The sequence below is a fragment of the Psammomys obesus genome, unplaced genomic scaffold, assembly GCF_907164565.1.
Source record: "Psammomys obesus unplaced genomic scaffold, mPsaObe1.curated_primary_1811, whole genome shotgun sequence".
NCBI classification, from domain to species: domain Eukaryota; kingdom Metazoa; phylum Chordata; class Mammalia; order Rodentia; family Muridae; genus Psammomys; species Psammomys obesus.
In genome coordinates this window covers 16,364,375-16,379,158 of record NW_026585504.1, presented here as the reverse complement: position 1 = coordinate 16,379,158, position 14,784 = coordinate 16,364,375, and the positions used below count along the sequence as shown (strand labels likewise).

Sequence of the window (14,784 nt, the reverse complement as noted above, 5' to 3'; positions counted from 1 at the left end):
AGACAGGCAACACAAATTGTGCTCGGTGGTTGGTTGGTTGGTTTTTGTTTTTTTCAAGGCAGGGTTTCTCTGTGTAGCCTTGGCTGTCTCTGTGTAGACCAGGCTGGCCTCCAACTCAGAAATCCGCCTGCCTCTTCCTCCTTTAGTGATGGGATTAGAGGTGTGTGCCAACACTCCCCAGCTAAACTGTGTCTTTGACAAGGCACCTTTCTTCTCTGGGTGTCTTAAATGTAAACTGAAAAGCCGGACCAAAACTTGTTCCTTTAAAGTCTCAGTGACCTCCCCTCCCCTCCCCCAGGGTAGACAAAACCTATTGGGTGCAGTGAACTATACTTTTGGTTCCCGCTCCTAAGGAGGCTGAGGTAGGAGTGTGAGGCAGCCTGAGCAACTTAGACCCCTGTCTCAGAAGAATGAGGAAAGGGGGGAGAAGCGGGAAGAGGGGTGGCTCTTACATGTGACCCCTGCACTTGAGAGACTAAGGATGGAGGAGAATGAGTTTGAGGCTAGCCTGGGCTACAAAGTGAAACTATTTTCCAAAACCAACCAACCAATAAGCAGCCATGAGAAAACAGCCAGAGCTCCATTTAGCCGCTGTGTGCAGCGCACACCTGCTATTCCAATGGTCAGGAGGCAGAGGCAGGAATATTGCCACATATTCAAGGCCAGTCCCGGCTACATAGTAAGTTCTAGATCAGCCAGGCCTCTTATGAAACAATGTCTCAAAAAGGCAAACAAAACGAAACAAAACAAAACAAAACAACAAAGAAACAAAAACCCAAACCAGCTCTGAGTCTTTGGCTAGGTTATTCTGGGCTGCCATGTCTTCAGCGGCCAAAGACTGCTAATCACAGCTGCTAGAGGTTCCCAGGCTGAGCGGGTCCCATCAGGAGAAGGTACCCCATACCCTTCAAACCACTGTGCAGACAGACGGATGCTGATGACCTTGATGCCAGCGAGCCCCGTGGTTCACCTCACTAGAACGACACCCCATGAGGGCCAGAGTTGTTTCCTTATTTGTTGCTGCACCCACGGTGGCTCAGAGCCTGGCTTATCTCAGGCTCACCAAGGCCATGCTGAACAAACGGCTAAGAGCTGAACGGAACAAATGGCTACGTGAATAAATGAACCAGGTCACTCGGCAGGGCAAGAAGCTTTGACTCATGTGGTGGGAGAAGGGCAGAGAGGGAGGTGGCAGGGAACAGGACCGGAGGTGCTCCGGGCTTCCCAGGCCCTGGCCTCCCTCCACTCCTCACTCTCAAGCCCATGCGAAGGGTGCCTTTGGCCAAAGGCTTCTGGTTTGTTTACCAACAGCACAGTTCTGGGTCACCACAGAGCCAGCAGCATCTGATGCGGCTAAATATATCTTCTTGGACCACACAGTCAGCTTCTAAAGGCCACACGGACCAGGGACCACACTGTTTATCCTTCTGGGTGGGGCTCGGGGCCTTGTCCTGACCCCAGAACCCTGTTGTCCCCAGGGAGCGAATAGCCAGTTCAGGTCCCATCTAAACAGCAGGGGCAGGCTGAGTCCATGTGGATAGTTTCATCTTGGACGGAGTCAGAAGATTAAAGGGCAGGAACTCTAGCTCAGCTGTGGGAGAGCGGAGCGGTTCATCTCCCCTTGCCTGCACGTTTGTTTACGGAGAGGATTTATTAATTTTGAGATGTCATTTTGTGCTTTTAAAATATTTTTATTTTGTGTGTGTGAGTGGATTATTTAGAGATCTAGTTAGCATTTTTATCTTGTGTGATTGGTGTATGCAGCGCCTATGGAGGCCGGAAGAGGGTGTCACATCCTGTGAGGCAGCACGTACGCGCTAGAAAATGAACCTGGGTCCTCTGCAACCATCTCTCCAGTTCTTTTTTTTTTTTTTTTTTTTTTAAAGATTTATTTTATGTGTATGGATGGGTTTTGTTTGGTTGGTTTTCGTTTTTGGTTTTTTGAGACAGGGTTTCTCTGTGTAGCCCTGGCTGTCCTGGGTGCTTGCTCTGTAGACCAGGCTGGCCTCGGACTCCAAGAACCTGCCTGTCTCTGACTCCTGAGCGTCGGGATTAAAGGTGTGTGCATCGCCGTGAAGCTCCTCCATCTTGACTGTTCCTGAAACTGAAGTAGTTTGGATTTTAGGACTGCAGTAATTTACCTAGGTTCTCATCCTCCTTGAACCCAGCGACACTCGTCACCTGATCTTCCTACCCACCATGCACCTTATTTCCTCGGCTAACCCTAGCAATGGTCAATCGTGGGCCAAAAATGGAAAATTAGCCTTCCCCACTCTTCCACCTGTCCCAAGCCTGTAAGCTCCTATCTGCCCTTTTCTCTAGATGAGACCCCTCCTTAGTCACCACCTCCTCCCAACAGCCCTCTTCCATTTGCTGCTGTCCTCCCCACGCCTCCAGCAAGCCGGCCCCAGCATCTCAGCCACCTTTCTGCCAGAGCTGAGCCTTTCCCGTTTCTCCCTTCACATGCCCACCGGTCCTTCAGCTGCTCCTCTCAGTCCCACTCCATCCTTCCTCTCCAAGAGGCTGCCGGCCCTGACTGCCCACGCCTGCCCACATGCCCTAGAGTTTTGGAATCCTTTGTATTTAACCCCAACTCCCATGAGTAGAATTTCAATATCTTAGTCCTTTGACCTGACCTTGCATGACATTCATTTATGTCACTTTGACCTCCAAATTTTTCTCTTGGGGATAGGACATCTGTGCCAACACTTCACGCTCAGAATGGGGACCATCGGCGAGTCCACGCTGTGGCAGTTCTCCGCATGGCCACAAATGGATCAATCCAGAGGATCTCCAACAACAGGTTATGACTGCATGTTCCCTGGCTAGATGGGAAATGCTGTCCTCTGTGGTCAATTATGATAACATAAAAGAGATTACACAGGGAGCTGATGAGAATCTGAAACCATGATTAAGCAGACTACTAACCCTTGGCAGGGAAGAGTGCAGGTATCAGGGTTAGAAAACCAGCCCTGAGAGCCGAGTGTGGGAGCACGCCCGTAATCCCAGCGCTCCTGGAGGCAGAGGCAGACAGATCTCTGTGAGTTTGAGGCCAGCCTGGCCTACAAGTGAGTCCAGGACGGCCAGAGTTACACAGAGAAACCCTGTCTCCAAAACCGACCAGCCAATCAACGAACCAGCCAGCCAACCAATCAACCAAAAACAGGTTTAAGTCTTTAATAATAGGGCTTAAGTCTTTAACAACCTTAAGCCTTGAGTCTCCATGAGATTGGGCTAAATATCGAATACTGGTGGCCAACATGCAGATAACTCGAGTAGAGAGAGGAGTGATGTGTCCACCATTAAGTCTAGCCTATGAAGGGCCTGCTTTAAATGTGGATGAAATGGGACACAGGGTAAGAGCCTCCCCATCTCATAGCCACCTCCTCAACCCTGCCTCCCATGTGGCGACATTTAAAATCACGCTGCACATGGAGACGCCAGTTCCCCCTTGTGAATGCTTGTTCTTGCCAGACCCCAATCTCTGGACTGAGGCTTGGTAAACTTGCTGGCCCTGACAACCGAGGAGGCCTGGGAGCCGAAGAGGGCTCTTACAGCCATTACTCTCACTGAACCCAGGGTAACACCATAATAGCTGGTAGTGTTCTTTCTTTTTGATTTGTTATTCAAACATTTTCATGTACACACCTTTTGCCTGTGTAGTACCTGCATGCTTGGTGCCTTTGGAAGTCAGAAGAGGGAGTAAGAAGCCTGGAACTGTAAGTACAGGTGTTTCGAGCTGCTGTGTGAGTGCTGGGAACCAAATACAAGCCCTCTGGAAGCGCAGCCAGTGCTCTCAGACACTGAGCCAGCTGTCCGGGACCAGCTTATTCCTTTTTCAGTCCACATGCGAGTAAATTACCGAGTTTTGCCAGAACTTGCTGGCCCCCACCACTCCCTCTGTTATAGGCAGAAGGCCCCCCTGCCTAACAGGCTGCTCCACTGCTTGAACCTGGCTAGTCTGGGCAATGCTTTCCCATCCCTTTCTGATCATTCCCTGTTGTCTCCCCCTCCCCCCCGGGATGGTGCATTTTGGGAGAATTCCATGTCTATTATCTTCTACCACAAAGGAAGTAATGTCTTCCCTACGAATACTCCATCCTTTCCCAGGAAGCACTTATAGCCTCTGTTAATTGTTAATCCTTGTTTAGTGCTTATTTATTTTTTAAAATTAAAATACAATTATATCATGTCCTCCCTCCTCCTTTCTTCCTCCAATTCCCTCAAGTACTCTTCCTTGCTCCTCTGGGTATCATGACCTTTTTGTTATTGTTATACAAAGAAATATATAAATGTGACCTGCTCAGTCCATTTATGATTGTCAACTATGGTTAATCTTCGGGTGTGGTCTATCTTCTCCCTGACTCTACCACACCCTTATACTGTTCAAACTACAGAACTCCCATCACTTTCGTGTACTCCCTTCACTGCCTCCTTCCAGCCTTAAGGAACTTGAACCTGTAATTACTAGGTCCCCCAAGGCCCTACCACCTACTCAAATCCTTCCGGTTTGCCCTGCTCTCTGAACCCGGCATCAGACTGCTTCTTTCTTTTGTTAACCTGCCCTTTTCCACACTGTTTTCAGTTTGACAAGAAACTCCTTAGCAGTGTTGTAGCACAGGCTCAGAGTCCCTGCGTACTTGAGGACCAGAGTTTGTAGGTAGCCTGGGCTACATTGGAAGATCTTATCTCAAAACAGAAACCAAACCAAACCAAACTATTACCATTCACAACCTCCCAAATCTAGCAGCCAGAAGCAGGAATATACCAAACTTGCCACTGGGGTGGGGAAATGGAAGTAAGTGGGTGGTGCCAGGTTGAAGAACAGAAGCCAGCTAAAGCAAGGAAGGAAGGTGACACAGGAACGAGACAGGCCTCTACCACATCTCCTTTCCCCATTCCTCTCTGCTGACAGTTCTGGGCACTGCCGCTTGGGTTGCTGTCTCTAAAGCTGGTCCTGGGGCTGCTGTCTGATACAGTCTTTGTGGCAACGGCTAGGCCATTTATTCCCATTAGGGATAAATGAAATAGTACAAATCCCTACCGCTCCATCTCTTAAGATCCTTTCCACGCAGACAGCTTCCTTAGCATCCATGGCTTCCTCATAGCAGAGACCTGGGCACAACCAGAGGCCCTGCTTCCCCCCCCCCCACCCCCCCGTAAATGAAGTGAATGTGGTCACAAAGTTGGCTGAACTGGGAAGCCAGCAATAAGCCACACTGCAACTGGCACTTCAGGATTGCATCACCCTCGAGCTGTCTCAGAGAAGCATGGGTGAAAAGCCAGATTTCTTCATGCCCATGAGGAAGAATCAGGAATCGGCTGAGAGCGCTGACCGCAACTAATTTGGTGGTCACAGTAACAAGCTTCACCATGGCAGGAATACAGGGGTGACCCATAAGTGACAGTCATCAGACGGGTTGCATCTGGGCAAAGCCACAGATACTCAACAGTGCATGGTGTAGGTAGGATACGCAGAGAGCTGCAATGGAGGAAACAGTTTAAAATGGAAAACAAAGCCAGGTGTGGTCACACACAACCAACATTTGGGGACCTGTTGGAAATTCAGATTTAGACCGTTTTCCTGAAGCAGAATCTACTTTTGAAGATTCCAGGGTACCCTGGAATGGTGGTGCACTTGGAGCTGGAGGCAGGAAGGTCAGGAGTTCAAGGCCAGCCTCCTCTATATAGTGAGTTTGAGGTGGGCTTGATCTACCTGAAGCCTTGTTTCAAAAAAACCAAAACCAAAAATGAAACAAACAAACAAGAGGAGGAAGAGATCCCCAGATGATTCATAGTGTACTAAAGATCTCCTGAAGGGATGACTCAGGTTTCAATTGCTTTTCTCTGCTCACCTCCTCAGTCAAATCCTTCCTTGGCATTAAGAACAGAGTGGATGTAGCAGTCCGAGTAGGACAGACTCATCTGAACATCTGTAAACGCCCCCAGGTCCTAAGAATCTACACATGTAAGGAACCAACAAGATCCGCTTCAAAGGGGCAGATGGTCTGGGGAAAGGTGTGCGTGTAAAAGCCACCTGTGAGGCTCTGTGGATGGACACAAACCCGCCAACACCACAGCTGTGTCCAGGACACAGCCAACTCGTCGTGAGCTGACCCACACTGTGTCCAGCCCAACCTCCAGGACACAAGCCAGTCCAGGAAGCTGTTTGTCTGAGCCTGTCAAAACAAGCGTAGCACAGGCCTGCTCTCAAAGGCTCAATATTCAGACCCATGACCTTAAATCCCATGGGCTGGCTCCTTTAGTGAGGCGACAGCAACCAACAGGACTGTCTTATAGATCCAGCTCATGCCTTCACCTTGGATTGGGCTCCTAGTCTTGCTGAGATTCGAATGCACCTTTTAGCTTACCTGGAATTCTCTCCAGCCATGTCTTGTATATTTATTTTGGTTTTTCTTTATAATTTATTTAATTTTACTCTCTGTGCATTGGTATGAAGATGTCAGAATCCATGGAACTGGAGTTAGACAGTTGTGAGCTGCCATGTGGGTGCTGGGAATTGAACCCGGGTCCTTTGGAAGAGCAGACAATACTCTTAACTACTGAGCCATCATCTCTCCAGGACCCCCTTATTTTGGTTGTTTAAGACAGGGTTTCTCTAACAAACCTGGCTGTCGTGGAACTTTGTAGACCAGGCTGGCCTCGAACTCAGGCCTACCTGCCTCTGCCTCCACAGTGCTGGGATTAAAGGCGTGTACAATCACCACTGTCCAGCCTTTTTTTTTAAAAAAAAAAAAAAAAGGAAAAAAGCTGTCCCTAGAGAGCTGGGATGTTCTTTTACATAGAAAACAGACCTGTTTTGAAAGTGGGCAGATGGGGTAGGAGACACTTGTGCTCAAAGCTTTTTATTTGAAGATCCCAATCTGCGAACATGGAAAAGGAGAGACAGTTGTATGAGAATTAAAGCTAGAGATAGGTCTGACTTCAGGGACTGCACTAGTCAACAGAATACTGTAGTTTGCAGTTCCCAGACTGATCCAAAACTCACATCGACATGTAGCTGATTTCACAGATTTTAGCCGTCAGGTCCCCAGAGCGGTGGCCAGTGTGGATCTTGGCAAAAGGAATGCAGTGGTGGTTTTACTGAGATGAAAACTAGAGAGGCCTCAGCCTGGGTCAGCTGACTCACTAGGCCACAAAAGCCACAGCAAGGACAGAGCTGGGTATAGTTAATTGGGAAACTCATGACAGTGTGCTCTGTATAAGGCCCTGGACATGTTTACCAGCAAGAAAACCAGGACCCAGGTTACCAACGGTACTATGTGAAAATGAATGTATGAGCTGGGCGGTGATCGTGCACACCTTTAATCCCAGCACTTTGGAGGCAGAGGCAGGTGGATCTCTGTGAGTTCCAGGCCAGCCTGATCTACAGATCAAACTCCAGGCCAGCCAAGGCTATACAGCGAAACCCCATCTCAAAAACAAAAGAAAACAAAGGTCTGTCCTTAGGACTGCGACAGCAGCTGGCCAGCAGAAGTGTGAAGGGTGAACCAAGGAGGGAGGCCAAGCTCAAGTCGTTGGGAACAGCCCTGACCCTGACCAAAGGCGATGAAACACATCAGTGTTGTAAGCCTGATCACTGTAGTAACTGGTGCCCTTTGCTCAACTGACCAGGCAGCTGTCACAAACATGAACGGCTGGAATCCTTGGCAGCTCCTTTTACCGTTTTCTTTCCTGATTCTTACAGTGCTAAACGTTGGGGCTCGGCTAGTGCTCACATTACCACTACCTAACCCTGCTCCTGAGCAGACACCCACAGGGTGCTCCTTGCCCCACTGCTCTGTCCTTCCTGGCCACAGGAGCAAGGTTAGGGCTCTGCATTCTTTTGACCCTGCCAAACCTCCAAGAACACTACCTTGTATCTCTAGAAAGGCAGCTGCAAAGACCACAGACACATTGATTTACATAAAATTATCTCACTCCATTTTATTTAAGATTTTTTTTTATCCAGTTAGTAAAAGAAAGATGTGTCTCTCTTTATACATATGTACAAGTTCAGTTATAAAAATAGACAGCACATTCAAAGAGAAAAAAGGCTTGGCATTTTTCTGATTCCCTCTAAAGAGCATCTGTACACAGGAGTCAGGGTTTGGGTAGGGGAATCTTTATGATTTAAGTTAAATGATTCCCCCACACCTACTCCAAAAAAAAAAAAAAAAAAAAAAAAAAGTGTTTAAAAAATCAATCTATCTAAACTCAATTCCGCGATTTTCAGGTGTGCAAATTAGAGGCTGGCCCTCCCAGAAGCACCTGTTCCACCAGGGACATCAGGTGGAAAGCCCTCCCAGCCGCCCCTTTTCCCCTCTCAGAGGGCAGCAAGCTCAGGAGTGGGGCTGGGAGGGTGGTGCTGAGCTTGCTCCCTCCCCACCTCACTCCTGTTGTCCCTTCTTTCTCAGTGCAATACAGACAGTGCATACAGCCAAGCAGGGGGCCGAAGGGCAAAGCCAAGGACACTGTGCATTCAGGATGGGCAAAGAGGCATCTGCCAGAGAGTGGTGAGGGTGTCCTGCTGAGGTGGCTCCTGGTCTCTTTACTGGCTTCTGGGAAGTCCCTGGAGTGGGAGCTGCTGCTACTGTTGCTGGCAGGTGGGACCTGTAGCTTCCCTGGTGTGAACGTGCTGGGCAGTGGAGGAAATGCTGGGAAACTGCCTGAGGGTCTGACTCCTCCAGGCTGTTGCTCTTACAGCCACCATCTTCTCTGGCAATCACTGCGCTCTTCAGTGAGGACACTGAGGCAGACAGGGTTTAGGCCCAGGAGCACTCCAGACTGTGGATGCCAGAGAACCATTTCCTCCCTTCCTAGCCCTGCAGGAAATCCTATCCTTTAGAGAAGTCTCCATTGTGGAAGGCTCTTCACAGCACCCATGGAGCCTTCCTGAGGGACATGGTCAGAGCTGAAGAGTGGCATGGGGATGGAGACAGTATGTTAGGCCCTTCCCCCCAGAGAGGTTAAGACTCAGCTGCAGAGTACATCTAGGATGCTGTGGGGCCGACACTCCTTTGGAAACAGGTGATGAAAGTGCTCACACCAACCACCTGCCTGTCCTCTCCGGCTGCAACTGGTCCTTTCCACTCTCCAAATAGGATGCAAGATGCCACATCGGGCAAGCCATCCAAAGACCACCTACATCCCAGGACTGTAGCCCCTGGCTTGGTTGAAGGAAGCTAGAGGGCAGAGATGGTTACCGTCCTCCAGAGGGGTTGGTGCCTTTGCCCTGTTTCCGGATCAAGGAGTCTGAGGCTAGGCTGCTGGTCATATGGAGGCTCTTAGGAGTCCCAGGAATATTATTTCCTTTGTTCAGAGGGGAACTTAAGGGAGAAGAGGCGCTTGAAGGTCCATAGTCTGCAAGGCCAGCAGGTCGGACAATGGATGTCTGCAGAGGACTGCTTGCGGAGATTCCTGTAGGGATGAAGAGAACACAATGGCCCTCAGACCTGATGTCTGTGAGGCACCCTGGGGGTCTGCAGTATTGTTCTAAGTCTGGGTTGGAAATCCCTCTCTCTGCAGCAGAGAGCCATCTCTGAGGTGTATTTGTTTGTTTTTACTCTTAACTGCTGTATTCTTAGGAGACGGTGACATACGCTCAGCCCCACCTGCATTACCAGAGTGGAAGACACTCTCTCAGAGTCTGGAGAGGACACATGCCCAGTGTAGAAGTCCTGGGTTGCAGGAGGAGAGCCTTACCAACTAGGCACTCATGTTTTCTTGTCTTCTGGAAAGAACCTGAGTTTAGCTGCTTTTTGTCTGCTTGGTTTTTGAAGTAGTGTTTCTACACACTGGCTGTCTGTCCTGGAACTCACTCTGTAGAACAGGTGGCCCTGAACTCACAAGGATCAGCCTGCCTCTGCCCAGCTGCTGCTTCTTTCTTAATTGCAAAGGCCTCTACTCTTCAAGAAGTCTGGCCAAGGGCTACAAGGTGGCCCAGTCTATCTTGTGTCGGTACCCTGTCAATCCCACAGCACTGGCCAAGGACAGCTTTGTTTTCCAAGCACCATCACATTGATGAGTTGGGTAAACCTCTTGTCTCTGGTGACAGCACTCTGGACAACAATGAACGTTCCTTTCCCTGGTATGAGACAATGCACCTACTTCTCATAAAGCACTGTCTAGTATGTTTGTTCTGTCAGTTTGCTTCTCTTTTTTTCAGTAGCCCAGGCTGGTCTTGCCAAACTTACTATGTAGCGGAGGATTCTCCTGCCTGTACTTCCCAAGGTCTGGAAGTACAGATGTGTCCTAACTATCACGGCTGGTCTCTTCTGTGTGACTTGGTGGGCAAACACCCCTGCTCGCGTGCAGTGGGATTACAGGTCACTTCCGAAGCAGCCCTTCCCAGTTTTCACTCCTAGCTGTCAGTCTCTGTTGCTTTTTCTTAGGCGGGTCTACCTCCTTGCTTCCTGTATCCCTCCTGCTTGCTCCTCTGATGTGTTATCACATTGCCCCATCCACAGATGAGCCCTGTCAGAGCAGCTTTGGTAACTGCAGTGACTACTGTTTTTCAAGGAACAAATAGGCTAGCAAAGAGTTAAGAAATATCAGGTCAAGCTACTGCACCTATTTCCTTAATGAACCGATAAATGAAAGCTGAGACTCCGGCAATGGGAGAAAAGAGAGGTGAACCAACTTTTACTGCGCACTCACACTAGGCCAAGCACTTTCTATACAAGTATGCCTTTCCCTGCGGTAACAATCCTAGGAGCCACCAGAAGTTCAAGGTCACCACGGTAAGACCAAGGCCAGCCTCAGATACATTCAACTCTAGAACTTGCCCCCTGCACTGGAATTACGGGTGTGTGCTACCATGCCTATCTAATGCCAGGCTTTGCATAGGGGTGGGGAGGCAGCTCTGTCAGTGGGTTCTTTCTCACTGCAATTGGATGAATGGCACTCTGACTTCAATTATCCTTTCTATGTCTCCATCACAGCAGCCACTCCTCCCCAGCTGTCAACAGTTCCTTCTCACACACCTGTTAAGCTCCTAGCAGCACTGACTTTCCTCGCTCCTCCTCAGCATAACATGGTTCATCTGCTCAGTGAACCTCAACATGCTGTGGTGGTTCTTGTGTTTGTCTGAACCCTTTCCCACTCACAATCACAATGTCCTCCATTCTGAATGATACGCCACAATCCTTACAGCAGGTCCATGGCCCTCCCCACTTTGACCAGTAGCCACAAGAAACCTTGCCTCTTTTTACTTATCTGTATACTGCCTTGTACCACTCACGAGCCACTCCATGAAATGCTTCTCTTCCAGCTTGTTATGTTCAAGGGCAGGATGCACCAGCTCTACTGCTCTACTCCTACGTATAACTGCCTAAGACAATGCCTCTGGGAGCTGGATCAATGTTAACTAGCCTCAGTTGGATTACTAAAAGAATGTCTCAGGAAACAAGAACAAAAACAAAACAGTAACAACCACCTAGAACTCAAAAAGAAAGGGAGGGGGCGGGAAAACTGAGTGTTTCAAGTGCAGTCCCCAATTCGGTTCGCTCTGGCGTGGCTCCCTCTACTTCAAAGGCAGCAAGAGGGCAAGTGAGTCAGAACTGCTGCGTCCTTAGCTGTCTCTGGTTTTATCTTGGAGAATCCCGCACACTCTGCCTTACAGGATGTTAGACAGGCTCTCGGACAGCCTGCAGCCGCCTGGCCCCGCACCTTTAGACACATTGTACCCGTAGGCGGCATAGGCAGCTGCAGAAGCTGCCGCAGCCCCCGCCTTGGCCCCGGCCATCGCGGCAGCACTGCCTGCAGTGGGCTTGCGGCTTCGGCCTTTCCCCGCTCCTTTGGCTGTGCTTCCTGAGCCCTTGGGGCGGCCTCGGCTTCGAGCTGAATGACCACGTCCTGCAGCTGGCACTTCCTGGATGGAAATTCCTGTGGGAACAAATAACCAAGAGGGGGGAAAAAATCTCTTAATATGTTAGCAAATATCCCCCTGACAGGGAATGCTGGCTCTTAAGCTGTTCTCTTTTGTTTGAGACAAGGTTGTTCAATGCTGTTCCTTAAACTCCTGATCTCAAGTAATCCTCCAATCCCAGTCTACTGAGTTCTGGAATCACAGGCACAGGATAGGGTACCTGGCTCCCTGAGGATCTGAGGACATCTGGGGCTGTCTTTAACACAGCTATGTTCTTCAAACTGTCTTTCCTTCTAAGGAGTGGTCCTACCATGGTTATTATTTTTTATTCTAGCCTCTTACTAAATGAACTCCAATGACTTGGAGTGTTTCTGCCTTAGAAAACCAACCTCTAATTTCTGAAACTAAAAGATTCTGGGTGTTGAATCCAGGCCTCGGGCATGCTAGACAAGCATTCCACCAAACCACACGCCCAACCTTGTGCCTAAGTTTTTTGTTTTTTTTTTAATTTAAATTTTGAGACAGGGTTTCATTATATAGGCAAGGTTGGCCTTGACTTCAAGATCTTTCTACTTATCCTCTTCACAGCACTATGCTTAAACCTATTTCCAGGCTTTAAAATTAAGGTTCCTCGGGACACAGTAGTAACATTGGGCCTCATGTAACAACAAAAAAGACATGCCCCCAAAACTAACTTTAATTAACAACTAGCAAAAACAGGGGTTGCAGAGATGGCTCCCTTGGTAAAAGTGCTTGCCATGCAAACATAGAGACCCGAGTCTGGATCCCAGTGCCTGTGAAAGTGTGGCAGCAAGTGTACTAGGGATGGGGAGGGTGGACACTGGCAGGGGGATCCTTGGGGTTCACTGGCCAGCCGGTCTAGTTGAAACAGTGAGCTCCAGGTTCAGCAAGAGACTATCTTAAACCAAAACAAACTGGAGAGTGACAGAGGAAGACACCTGATGTCAGCCTCTGGCCTCCACGCACATACACACACCGCATACCCCCAAATGGGCAAGCATACATAATCAAGAAAGACAGCCATTACCAACCTTTGGCCTCCACATGCCTATGTACACACCTACACACAATCACACACCTTAATACACGTAATCACTCACTCAATATGTGCAGAGTAAAAACAGAACAAAACAAAACAACCCAGCAAAAATAAAGGTGAACTACTAAAGACAGAACAACTAAACAGAACAACAGAAAACAAGTGAAAAACTTTTTATGTTCTTATTTTGCTTTTCCTGCACATTATCTATTCCTTATGCTTAGAAAGACTAATTGAAAAATTGAAATCTTCTGCTCCATTCTACTCTTGGAAGAGAGAAGAAGATTCCTGTACCTGGGTTTGTGAGGTGGCTAGGCAGGTAAAGATTCTGATAGCCTGACTAAATCCCTGAGTCCCCGATGGTGGAAGGAAAGAACCAATTCTTATAACTTGTCCTTTGACCTCCACATGTGCGAGCACATACATTAAATAAGAAATGTGCCAGATGTGGTGGTGCAGGCCTTTAATTCCAGGACTTGGAAGCCAGAGGCAGATGGGTCTCTTATCAAGGCCAACCTGGTCTACATAATGAGTGCCGGCACTGAGAGACCTTGTCTCCAAAACCAAAACAGAACAAAAAAGTAGTAATAATAAAGAAGTCCCTTATCCTAAAAAGAAATGGACTCACTCACGACCAAAGGAATGCTTCCCATGAAGTAGCAGGCTGAGGCTGTCAGGACAGAAGCATCACTTACCATTCACAGTGTCTGAGACTGAGCCTGTTACAGAAGCGGGAGAATTGGTGGCTCTAGACTGAGGCGCTGAGGAGGCTGGGTCATCCACGATGACCAACATGTCACTGCTGCTCTCGTCAGGGGGAATGGAGCCAGTGTGCAGCTCACTGCTGATTGAGATCTGGAAGCAGAAGGGTTGAGATTCCTAATAACCTCACTGCCTATAAAACCCTCATGCTCAAGAGAGAACAGACTTTAGGGGACAGGCATATGTTTCTCTCTCCTGACTGCTTTCAGTGTTGATCCCACCTTGGGTTTGCAGAGTCAGCCAGTCCTTATGCAACCCTTTCCCACAAGGCAATGAACACTGCAGAGCATTGTGTCCCGTCCCAAGGTCAGCAAGCAGTCTCACTGCTGTGATGAAGAAACCCACAGGAGCCTCACCTCACTGAAAGGGCTGGGCATGGCCGAATCTACACTTATGAAGGAATCATCTCCATCAGCAGAGAGGTTGGAGTTATCAGCAGAAGGAACAAATGGGATCACAAGGTTCACACCTTCTTTTCTCCTTTTCCCATCTAATTCATCTTCCCTTTTCTTCTGGGAATACAAAGGTCAGAAAATACATAAAAAAATGAGCATTTGCCCCACAGAGAAAAGTGAGCTTAGGAAATAAAATGATTTTTGCCAGTCTTGCAATATGGCTCTGGTTAGCCTGGTACTTGTTATGTTTTCTGGTCTGGCCTCATCAGCCTGTGTCAGCCTCCCAAGTGCTGGGGCTATGAGTACATCCTACCACAAGTGCCTTGAGACAGGGTCCTGCTCTACAGCTTAGGCTGGCCTCAAATTTTCTCCATATTCCCGCCTCCAACCTCTTGATAGCATCACTATACTGGTTCAACTACTTTTTTGTGTGTACAGGTTATATATGTACTGAGGATTAAACCAAGGGCCTCTCACATTTGAGGCAAGTATTCCATCAGCGAGCCACATCACAAGTCCTGAATCACTGTATAAAGGAAGTAAAAACTCACAAAGGTACACCTGCCTCTCCAGGACCCCTCTCTACGATGGCTTATTGAGTGTGCATGTACTGGGCTTCCTTCTTTCTCTCTCTCCATCCATCCATCCATCTCTATCTATCTATCTATCTATCTATCTATCTATCTATCTATCTATCT

General features: G+C 48.5%; 1 protein-coding gene across 2 annotated transcripts in view; it reads right to left on the bottom strand.

Annotated features, from left to right (window-relative positions):
• Positions 1-7,921: 7,921 nt before the first annotated feature.
• Positions 7,922-14,784, bottom strand: part of Ino80 (INO80 complex ATPase subunit) — a 92,192-nt gene continuing 85,329 nt past the window's right edge. Inside the window, exons 33-36 of one of the 2 annotated variants that reach the window (XM_055595549.1) lie at positions 14,048-14,200; positions 13,625-13,784; positions 11,671-11,886; positions 7,922-9,420 (exon numbers count right to left, since the gene is read on the bottom strand). In XM_055595549.1, coding sequence (XP_055451524.1) covers positions 9,203-9,420; positions 11,671-11,886; positions 13,625-13,784; positions 14,048-14,200 — 747 coding nt within the window. In that variant the 3' untranslated portion in view covers positions 7,922-9,202. Of the gene's footprint in view, positions 9,421-11,670; positions 11,887-13,624; positions 13,785-14,047; positions 14,204-14,784 lie in introns of both variants that reach the window. The other variant, XM_055595476.1, reaches the window with a different exon arrangement.